This window comes from Leptodactylus fuscus, chromosome 5 (genome assembly GCF_031893055.1).
Source record: "Leptodactylus fuscus isolate aLepFus1 chromosome 5, aLepFus1.hap2, whole genome shotgun sequence".
Lineage (NCBI taxonomy): Eukaryota > Metazoa > Chordata > Amphibia > Anura > Leptodactylidae > Leptodactylus > Leptodactylus fuscus.
In genome coordinates, this window is record NC_134269.1 from 110,862,914 (window position 1) to 110,874,955 (window position 12,042).

At 40.9% G+C, this 12,042-nt stretch overlaps 1 protein-coding gene and 1 pseudogene across 1 annotated transcript; one reads left to right on the plus strand and one right to left on the minus strand.

Moving 5' to 3' along the window:
* Positions 1-456: 456 nt before the first annotated feature.
* Positions 457-4,142, minus strand: LOC142204545 (UDP-glucuronosyltransferase 3A1-like; annotated as a pseudogene).
* Positions 3,774-11,979, plus strand: TMEM243 (transmembrane protein 243). Its single transcript, XM_075274032.1, has 5 exons — positions 3,774-3,881; positions 6,767-7,026; positions 9,297-9,347; positions 10,293-10,397; positions 11,691-11,979. Exons 2-5 carry the CDS (start codon positions 6,922-6,924, stop codon positions 11,811-11,813), a joined length of 384 nt encoding a protein of 127 aa, XP_075130133.1. The 5' UTR covers positions 3,774-3,881; positions 6,767-6,921; the 3' UTR covers positions 11,814-11,979.
* Positions 11,980-12,042: the final 63 nt, after the last annotated feature.

Below are 12,042 nucleotides of genomic sequence, written 5' to 3' on the forward strand. Positions count from 1 at the left end.
TTCATGGTGATTTTCTACATTTCCATTGCTACTGTGCATAGACAAGGAAGACTGCAAGTGTGGAATCTTTTTTTATATTTATAATAATAATAATATATGTTTAAAAATGCGGCCAAAATATTAGCAACATAACACTCCTCAAAATAAAATAATTATCCTTTTTTATATCACTAATGTATTACACATTTATCATTCAATATAAAGGCTCATTCTTCTAGACGATGAAAATCAGTCTTTGCCATGGGGTTTGCATACAGTACAGTGTAGCTGTTAAAGGGGTTGTCTGGGATAAAATTCAATCCCTACACTGAATTAAACACCCTCCCCCCACCTACTTTCTAAATAACATTATTTTTCAAACATGTTTTCTTACCCATATTCCTGGACAAATCCTATAAAAATTTTGAAAATCTTACAAAAATTTTACATACAATGGAGACGATGATTACAAAAATATTAGTTTTGTTTCTGTTTCCTACTGTTGGACATGAGGTAGATAAGAAGTCTGATAACTTTCATGATAAGGTAGATGATCACAGCCACAGAGGCCAAGATGAATAAAATGACAGAGTAGATACGGCTGATAGCAGGGCTGTTGGTAATAATAGGGCTGAAGATGGCCACCTCCACCGGACTGGATGATGTACTCCACCCATCCCAACAACTGCTTGTCAGGAGGAAACGGACGAGAGTGCAGGATGACCTTCTGCTTCATTGCTGACGTCTTATAACTTTTGTTTTCTACAATATTATGAATCATATCTGCACAGTTCTCAGACTTGATCCCATTGGTTGGAACGTATTCTCCCATATGCTTTGCCTTGATTTGAACCAAGTTGTCAAACTGATCTCCAAAAAATGTGATTCCTAAAACGGACATCATGGTACACGGCCTCTGTCAAGCTGTTCAGTCCACCATGGGTGACCAGGAGACGAATCTTTGAATGTCCAAGTAGGTCATTCTGGTTCTCCCAGTCTAGGAGTCTGACAATCTGAGGCTAGTTTCATATCTTCTGGCCATTGTGATGTCTTATATCTCTAGATCACCTTCTGCAGGTGATGGAGAAGAAATTCTTGAAAGAGAATGAAGAGTTGTACAAGGAGCGTCAGAGAAAAAATTGTTTTCGGGCAGAGTTGGAGCAAAGTATCAGTTCAAAGTGATGAATATATTTGCAAAATCTAATCTAATGAACCAGACAGATATTTTAGACTTCCTGAAGCAACAAAAATATGACATTGCCATAATAGATATGTTTAACCCTTGCTACTTCTTAGTTGCTGAAAAGCTGGGCCTTCCCTATATCGCCTTCTTTCCTGGGTCTTTTTTTATCAATTCCTTCCAGCTGCGGGATGGCTGATCATTCTTTTTTGACTGCTGGCGCATGCTATAGACCCAGAGCTGCTCTGTAGCTGATGATCCACCTCTACTGCACAGGTCTCTGATGCTGCTCCCATGCCTGCTAAGTAGACGTCGATTATCTGCTGCACAGAGCAGCGCTGGGTCTATTGCACGCACTGGCAGTCAGAAACAGGGAGGAACCGGGAAGGAAGAGAGGTAAGTATGATGGCGAGGAGTGGGGAGTAGTACTGACGTTCCATTTCCAGAAATGGGGAAACGGACAATCACTAGATAACCAGAAAATATCCCTGGGGCATTCACATGAGCACCCCAGGGATATGGCTTCATTTTTCTCCACCGTGTAGGGGTCAAAATACATAAAAGTGTTTTTAAGTGTTCCAAGAAATTCATGCAGCCGGTGAGATGTGAGCAGAATGTCAGCAAATAGGACGGAGGGCTCGGTGATCCAACGGCCAAGACTGGTAGGAAGACAGGTAAGTAGGACAATGTGGGGGTGGGGTGGGTGGAACTGAGTTATTTGGGAAGAGCTGTCAGGAGAGGCACTCCGCACAGCCCAGCAAGCTGTCAGCAACACCTTTCTGAGAGTTAAAAGGTATCAGTAATTGCACTGGGGAACATAATGGGAAAGCCAACAGTGTGCTGAATTCAGTGCACTGTTGGCTTTCTAGCAGTATATAAAACCACATGTGCCCAAGGAAATGAAAGGCCCTCTTTAACTACTTCTTACACAGGAGCCACACAACTAACTCCTCCGACAGTGGTGAATATGAGAAATTGCAAGAAACGATATGGTATGTAGCCTGGCAGACTCAAAGCTGAGATAACTCAGATAATGTCTGACAGATTCATTTTCATTTAAAAAAAAAACAAAAAAAAAACCCTATAAAAAGGTATCTGTTAGCTGACATATACAGTAGGTATAGATTTAGGAAATAGCAACCAACCACAGTACACCTTTCATTCCTAAAGCGCAGTCTTTAAAAATGGAGGCTGTGTTGTGATTGGTTGCTATAGGAAACAAAGACAATTTTTCTTTTAGACAATTTTATAAATCTTCCCCGTAGACTTTAACGTTCAAAAAAATGTCAGCTTTTTCTTAAGTGTATTATTGTGCCTTAATACCCTAATCAATACTAGCTTAGTGATCCTCATAATTGCTAGGAGAGCACCACCATAAATAAACATCAACCATTGGCCCCCCTTAAACATCACCAGTCAAGTGACCCTGTACTCTGTACGCTAGTGGAGTCCCCAGCCCATAAATAATACAAGCAACTATAAACCGCATCAGTGAAGCGCCTCAGAATCCCATCAGGATCAGCTCAGCTAAGAAATGTTTTCTCTTTGGTTATTGAAATATTTTCCACTCTTTTCTGATACATCATCTGTTATATTTATGGGGTTTTTTTTGTGTAATAGGGGAATTTTTGTTCATATTCTTTGTTGCCTTTCTAAAGGGGTTAGCCAGCAAAAAAACTTTTTTGTATCACCACTTCATGTCTGATCCTTGAACTCCCACCAATCAGAAGAACGGAGATCCTATGTCCACTGTTTGAATGAAGCAGTGATCAGTCATGTGCGATATTGATCCATCCATGATCTATGGGACTGATAGAGATAGCCAAACACTATATTCATTGGTTTCTGAATTTCAGATGAGATGGGACGGTAAATTACATCTTAGCTGAATTAAGAAGAGCCAAATGTCTTCTTTGGGAAAATTTTTCATAAATCAGTATGCACTGTGAGAAGCTGGGAGCCATTTTCTAAACACAAAGAGGGGACTAGGAGCTGGAAGAACCGCATAATAAAAGCAGCACACCATATATTTTCTTATGTATCATGGTGAGGGGGTGCACTCATGCACTATACTATTCTAGAGTACAGCTTGTCCACATACTGTAGATTTCCCCAATACCCTACAGTGAACAGCACCATATTACATTGCCAGAAGGAATACGCCTTTAGTATACTCTACACTGACACAGGACACCAATGCACCAACATCAGTAAAACAAGAAAAACTAATGTAATACATCTTATTTGTAGTAAACATGGATTAATCGCAATGAGAATCTGAAATAGCTCTGTTCCGACTACACAGTGTCTATGGGTTGTCGGGCTCACCCTCCCTTCTCTGTCATCTGGTACCGGTGCCCGCCTACCTATGGTCATGTGCATTGAGCTATGTGATCTATGCCAAGTCCCAGTTACCACATCTCGGTGGATTTGCCCAGTCCAATAATACACGAAGTGCCTGTCATCCCGACAAATAACGTGGCTACACATAAACAAACAGCGCGGCTTGTAAGCACCGGTGGGCAAGTGACGCAAACAGTAGGCGTGTCCACACGTTCGCCAGACATAGACTAATCACCAATAGGAGAAGAGATGCAAATACGCATGCGCAGCTGCCCCTCAGCTCCGGGCTGCCCTTAGAACGCTATGTTCGGGTAACTATGTGCTGAAGTTGGGGCTGACGTCTCCTGGACGCACGTTACTTACGGTCGGGATGTTAAAGGTAAAGTGTGAGTGGAGTGGTGGGAGAGCCGCCATTTATACTGAATAGTGAACAGGTGAAGAGCTCCATCATGGTCTCCGGGCGTATGTAAGTCCGGCCAGATGACGAGGCGAATATTGAGGACTCTACCTGTTTGCATTGGAGGGTGCAGGTGTAGGCCTGTGTGGCAGTGAGGGGCTTAAGGTATGGATGTGATGTATAGGCTGTGTTTGGACCTGGACTATGTAAACAGTCATAGGGAAAGCCAGCAGCCTGCTCCATGTCTATAGAAGCACTGACACATCAGCTGTGTATGGTGGACCACATGCACGCTCTGCCCTCTCTACACTTTTATACGACATTTCCATCATTTGTACATATACATAGGCTGGTATCCTATACATAGACTGGAACAATTACATTTTGTTGTGGGCTAACCAAACTCTGCTTATCTGGACAGGTCAGTAGTTAGTAAAACATTCTCCCACTAACTTGTGGCAACAAATCTGCGAGCATTTGGGGAGATACTCGGACCATGCACCTGCCAGGGCTGTCTGAGGTTGGGGTTACATAGGGGCCAGTTGGGACTTTTATCATACACGTGGCTGGGCGATTGTCACCTAAATCAGTATCATGATTAAGGATACAAGGTCTGCTGTATTATACAACACTCAATTGTAACTGAAAGTGAGAGTATACAGCTGCTCTGTTTCTTTTATTTTCATTTCAAGAACAAACTCCATGACCTCTCATGTATCTGCAGTTACAGTGGTGTGTTGTATAATACAGCAGATCTGGTGTTCTGTCTACAGTGTCATAGTGTTGCAATGCTGCCAGTCACCTGTACCCCATACAGTGCCAGTGTCTTATCACCCAGGCATCTGCAGAGCATTGCACATAGCAGGGCATGTACATCAGCAGGCTATGATATACAATGGTTAAAAAAGCCCCAAGCACCTTGGTGTTGTCAATGCATAAAGTTGTAGTTTGTATCTTGTTCCCAGACAGCTGCTGGCACTCACTGTCTCCTTCCTCTGTGTTTGTTTATCCCTTTGCTTCCACCATTCATGTCATGCCACCAGATAACAGCATTAGTGGTATTTGAATGTCATCCAAGTGTATTCCACTTAAAAGCTGGTCCCCGTTGGCAAAGAAAGTATTTTTTAAAACAAGCCAGGGGAGGTCAAACAAACAACAACCCATACTCCCCTGTCCCGGGTGCTCTGGTTTCCTTCTGCTCCTAGTGTCTCTATGAAATTAAATTCCTCAAATTTTACTCGGGCAACCCCTTTAACTTTAACAAAGTTGTGTGCAGTGTGACTTTGAGCACTTTCCAACATCAGAAATGGAGGCAGGGGTTGCCCAGAGTAAGTAAACCTGGGGCCTTCAAGTTAGCCCATACATTGACCTTATCTTCCTGTAACTGCAATATTGTACTTGTATACCATCACACCAGCTTTGCAGAGTTCTCTATACTCAGCATTCCGTGCAGTATACAGAACGGTCATTTACATGCTGGCCCAAATCAATTTTTACATGAAAGATTTGAAACAAAGTAGGCAAAGTCACTCAAAATATTAAGTAATATAGATTGCAGAGTAGCCTTTTTGTTTTATGACCAATGTGATTATGTAAAAAGTAAATGAAAGTGAGTATGTACCGTACTTCATCTGCCCTCCCTGAGAGTGACAGGCACTGATTTCAGCAATCTGCTATACTTTGTATGGCTGTCAATGTGCTGCAGAAGATACAAAGTAAATTTCACCAAACTGTATTATCTTCCTACATCATACACTATTGGAATTGTACTTGGAGGTAATTGGAACTAAAATCCAAGAAAAAAAAAAAGCTAGAAATAGATGCAAAATTTCCCCTCTCGATAAGGAAGAAAACTATTCTTTCAGCATCACCTATAGATTTCTATTCTCTAAATCAATGTTCCAAGGTTTTTTAGGGTTGGACATGACTGGCCAGCTGTAAACCATCTAAATTCCACTGCTGTTGATCTTGGCTTTCTAGGATACTATTGTGTTGACCGTGTGAGTCTACATCATGTTTATATGAATGATAACCACTCCATTTATAGTCTATAGCGCTGATGGAGATGGCTGAGTATTTAACTTGGCTATTGTTGCCATTTATACAGAGACTGACAGAAGAGTCAGTTGCAGTGTATGATTATCACTCCATTCTGACATTGGACCTGGAACCATTTCAGGTACTGGTGAAGGTTATAGCTGTCAGGTCCCAGTGATTATTCACTTATCCCCTGTGCTGTGGATAGGAGATCACTGGCCAACCCTTTTAGGCTGCATTCACCCACCTTTTGTCTGTGTTTTGAAACCCAATAAAACTGAATTGAGAAGCTACATATAAAAATGCCGATGCTTTGAAAAGGCACGCGTATGGCTTTTTTAGTCATTGATAGATCAATTACACAAAGACAAAACATGTGCCCATGTGTTTTTTTGTTTTTTTCCTAATGTGTTTTAAAACACATCAGCACCTTGTTTGGCTGATGCTTGACAAAGGTTTTTGTAAGGAACTTGGCTGCCATTCTAGTGAAAAGAGAAAACCATGCTTTTAAGTAGCACTGAATGGCAAGTCTGCCCAGTCATGAAGGAATAAAGCAGTCTGTTGAAGCTGGGTGACATAAGGTGATAACAATTTCCTATTACTAATAGGATGGGCACACTGCTCTGGAGCAATGAAACCTAACTAATAGCTTATATGCCAGGCTTGTATACATCTTTTCATTGAGTTTTTAGTAAATCCATAGAAATGTCAGTCCTCTTGTTGTTTTAGTCAGTTTGCTCACACGTTTGCTTGTGCATCCACACCTTTCATTACTCCTTCATTCCTGGAGACCTCTTCACTCCAGCTCTTGACTTTTTGTATGTTTTCAGACCAGTCGCCATGAAGTGAACATTCCAAGCATTATCCTTGAACAAGTAGTGAAATCTTGGTGCTTCCTGTGGGCACACTTTTTGAGCGAGCCTCGTTCTTTACCATGTTCTGAAGGTGCCAGGTGTATGCTTTAATACACAGAAACACTAAGTTAATGACTGAAGAACATACTCCGTTTATAATGGAGGACTATACCACCAGGACCTATGGAACCGGTGGCCTGGACAACAGACCTCTGTTTGGGGAAACCTCTGCAAGGGTAGGTACTTATAGCCATTGAAGCTTTTTGTTGAGAACCTTTTCTAAAAATGAACATACGGTATGTGTAAGGCCATTTTCAGCTGTTGTATCAGTAGCTTTCTATATTAGTTACCCTTATCCTTTTTCATTTTATTAAAAAATACAACTACACACAGAGCATCTATATTTTTAAGCCAATGTCAGGAAAGTATTACGTGGAATTATTTTCTTAATGCTGCTTTATCATCTGCTACTGTTTTCAAGAGGTTTGGGGCTTCTAAACCAGCAATATGTCCTTACATTGGATGGATTTAGAGCTGCAGACCTGGTAATCTCAGTCCCACCCACTTTTTTTTTTTTTTTTTTTTTTTTCATGCATATATAAATTTATTTATAATATATTTCAGCCATTATCATCTAATTTAGTTTTTTTTGTCAATTCTCATTGTTTTTTTTACACCATTTTACAAGAAACAGTAGTTCACAGAAAACATGTTATACGAAAGATATGACAATGGAATGTAGCTAGAGTTTAAATAGAGAGGACATAAACATAAATAATCTAATTGCGTTATTTTGTTCTGTCTGAATCCTACTCTTCTGCTAGGTCTCTCTCTGGCCAGAAAGTGTTACAGGAGTAAATGCACAAGTCCATGACTTTCTGAATATTTCACTGTTCCACACTGGCTGTTCACAGAGGAGACTAAAACTTTTGTGAATAACTACTGATGAATAGAAAGTACAGATGAATAGAAAGGAATGAGCTCACAGCTTAGTTCCCCTAACTCAGTGGTTCTTAACCGGGGTTAGATCAAACCCTAGGCCCTATGCACAGTTCATTTTGTGTACCAGAAAAAAAAACCTATACCTATGTCTTGAATTTGGAAAAAAAATCATATTTGATTTATCACTAAAGAAGGGTTCGGTGAATGTGCATATGAAACTGGTGGGTTCGGTACCTCAAACAAGGTTAACCACTGCCCTAACTATATATTTAATATTATTTAGGAGAATATAGAGAGGATAAATTGCACTGTCCAGCAGGCGAATATAGTACCGTCTATAGTAGTAAAGAGTAATATGAAGGTAAAGATCAAGAGCTGAGCAGAATCTGGTTTGCGGCGATATAAGTGTAGTACCCAAGAAAGTGAGTGACAAACAATCAGATGCTGGCCGCAGGGGTGATGTTGTTGATGGGATCATTACCAGTATATACTATTAAACTTAACAGTAGATCCCGTTTGGCGGGGATCACCCACAACGGTGCTGCTGATATCCCACTGCAGTGCACCCACAGCCCAACTTGACATGCTGCAGGTTACATCTCATTCATTTTGCTGCTACTGTACATAAAGCATATGTGAGACATATGGACCCGGTCTAAAACAAACATGTTAAAAGCTGCTTGTGTGAATCCAGTCTAGATTTGCAATTCTGCTTTCTGGCCAAAGTAAACACCGAAAAAATAAAGCAATGTCATCTTTCAGGTCATGGAGTGGTCTGACGTAATGATAGTTTTAATGTTGGGCAAGGTCTTGTTAGAAGAGCCCTTATGTTATCTTGAAGTCTTTAGTAAGATGAACATTTTATACTGTTTGTCTTGTTGCTTCAGATTTACCATAATGGCTCATTCTCCACATAGAACATCATGGGAGAAGACTGAGACATCTGATGAACTTGTGTAATCGTGAAATTCATTGGTGATGGTTCCTGTGATTCTTGCATCATGTGTGTCTGACTCAGCCTTGACTTTTTTCTTGTCTAGCATAGATAGTACTGCACTTAATTTTTGTGAGTCTAACCCCACTGACCACTAAGGGCTCTTATTCCATGACATCGATGGTTAGTCATAAATGAGATCATTTCCACTAAAAATCAGAAATACAAACCTTTTTTTTTTTTTTTGGCCAGGAGCAACTCCATACTGGACGCAACCTTAGAGGCAGCAGGGATCAATAATCATCCCTGCTGCCTTCACACTTGATGGTTGGAGGTGTGCAAACATAGATGACACCCTGGAGAAAGAGCTCATCTGTTAAGGCCGTAATCTCTGACCACAAGGCTTGATTCGAGCGGTAGCTCCAGAAAATGGGAAACAACGTGCCTTACTCAGTGTGGCATCTCCAGCAGGTTGTGGGGATGTACCCATCCATAGAACTGGTTTAGTAGATTGTGATGAGCAGCCTATAAGTTGGCGTGAAATACATGTTTGCGTCTCTGCTGTAAATCTGGTTTGGTCACATGCATCTCACAGAGGAGATTAATGATTGCCATGTTCTCTACTTTCAGGATAGAATCATCAACCTCATTGTTGGTGGGTTAACATCCCTGCTGGTCCTGGTAAGTGGGTCAGCATAATGTAGGTTGTTTTCAGCTCTCAGTTTTTGCTTTTGTGTCAGTAGGCACAGTGACCTCTTTTCTTTCTTTCTATTGAATGGCAGAAGGGTGCATTAACGTCAGGTTTTTAAGTCTATTTAGCAGATCCGTGAAAGAGAAGGAAAAGATGTAAATGGCTGCAACTACTTAGCATCAATGTTAACCACTTCTAGACTGGGCTATTTTCCCTTATTCATGATTGAACATATTTTGAAGGGCAAACCTGTTGTTTTTTCACATACCCCTTCCCAGTAACAGGAGGAATATAGCCTCCTAAAATAAGCTGCAGGATCCAGCAGCTCACACAGTTCCTGTCTCTAGCAGATCACATGACATAGGGCTAGAATGGAAGCTATCTCATTACTCCTCCTATAACTGTGTATACAGCGCTCATAACATCAGTTTTCTTAAAATGGTCTTAAAGCAAAAAAAAAAAAAAGGCCCACAGCTTTCATTTTGCATTCTGCTTTTGAAAAATGAATGCTGCATTGTAATTGGTTGCTATGGGCAGCTAAGACCATTTTGCTTTTAGACTATTTGCATAAATCTGCCTCATTGAGCGCTATGTACACAGCAATTGGGAAAGCAGGTACTTGGATAGACCAGGTAACAGCCAGCTCATGCAGCGGCACGGTTAGATGTCAATTGCCTGGATATATATCGTCAATGAGCAGTCAGCATATGGTTAAAAAAAAAAAAATCAGCTTTTTTTTTTTCCTCCATTTTGTCAAAGTGTAGTATATGTACCATACTTTTTGGTTGTCAAAAATTAAAAAAGATGTGAAAAAACATGATATATATTTTGTGCATTGCATATAGCTGACACAAGCACAGTATACCTAGAGTTACATGGACATTTCTGATTTATTTCTGAGCCTGATCTAGTACTTTTTCTCTTACTACACACAGGTAACATTTATCAGTGCTTTTGTTTTTCCTCAACCACCTCCAAAACCCGTGAATGTTTTCTTTGCCGTCTGCATATTCTTGTGTTCAGTTACTGGTCTCATACTGGTGAGTATTGTTGGCTAGTTGCATGGCTTACCTTAAATTTCCTCCTGGTTTTATGTTCTGATATGCTACTGAGCTGTATAAGAAGGGGGCACTGGTGTTGTTCTACATACTGTAATTATTTTTCCAAGTTTTAAAATAACATTTTTTAAAGGCTATTTTAAAATAACAGCCTTTTTAAAGGCTATTCACGCATATGTGAGGCTCATACAGCATAATTTTACTAATGGAGCCCCTTTAAAGTACAGGGCGACAGATCAGTGGTGAGCAGAGAGAACTGCGTGTGCCCATTGAGTATTGTGGGGCTGCAAAGAACTTTCAGGCCAGGGCCCCACAGGACGTAAACGCCGCGATTTGCCCGCAGCGGAGACGCTGGAAAACACTTATCAGCCAAAATTCAATTAAACCGGCTGATAAGGGCTGAGATAGGGAGTCTGTTACCTCTGTATGTAATGCAAGCTGACTCAAAACCAGCTCTGCTACATCAGCTTCATACTATGGTAATGCATTTACAACCAATTCCTTATTACTGACTGCAAACATAGCAGATAGCAGAGCAAGTGAAACCCCGCCCACCAACGTGCCGAGAAATCCAGGAAGTGAAGAGAGCACAGAGCCTGGAGGCTGCAGAACAAGAGTTATGGGAATACCCTTTTAATTTTCAAACCCATTCATTTGAATGGGTTTGCAAAGTGTCCGCCCATGTCTTCTGCCTACCCGCGGCAAAACGTTTTTTGTTTTTTTTTTGTTTTTTTTAACTGTACACAAAGTCAGACATGCAGAAAGTCCCGTTAAAAAAAAAACAACAAAAAACTGTTTTGCCGCGGAGACCAGGAGACACTCACGGGCGCACACTGACTGCCGTTTCTCGGGCAGAAGACGGCAACCCACAAAGCAGAGACTGGGTGCAGATGTGAACCTGCCATTACTCTGTAATGTCAGAAGGGCAGTGTCAGGCAGAGGGTGTGATTCAGAGCTCCAATTAGAGACAGCCAGTGTCAAAGCTTAGAATCACACCCATTGTTTGTTTCTGCCTGCCCGCTTGACAGTACAGAGACTAAATAGTTTATCAGGCACTAAAATTAACAGCATTGATTACTCAGGAGTGGTGGGGATCAGAAAGAAATTCAGACTGTGCCAGAATGAATGGAGTAACAGCCATTAATTGATGTAAAGAGTTGGGCTTGTTAGAGGTGGTGAAAGGTCCTCTTCAAAGTATTTTGCCCTGTCACCCCGCCTTTTGTGTAGAATCATGAGCTTTGACTTGTTTGTAATATTACATGTGCTGTTTTACAGATTTTTTGGTATCGGCAAGGAGACCTGGAACCCAAGTTCAGGAATCTGATCTATTATATATTATTTTCTATAGTCATGTTATGTATATGTGCCAACCTATACTTTCATGATGTGGGGAAATGAAGCATGTGGAAGAGTCAGCCAACTCCATAGGATGCATGTTTTACTGCAAGGCCACAGAAAGACACCAGATGGAACAAACTGATGTTTTATTTTGTTATCCCCTTTAGGAAAGGGGGATCTACTGCCATAAGACTTTTTTTTTTTTTCTTTTCTTTTTTTATATAAACCATTGTTGCACTTACAGATCTGGGCATACCACTGATGGGCACTTTCTTGTTGTTGTCTTTTT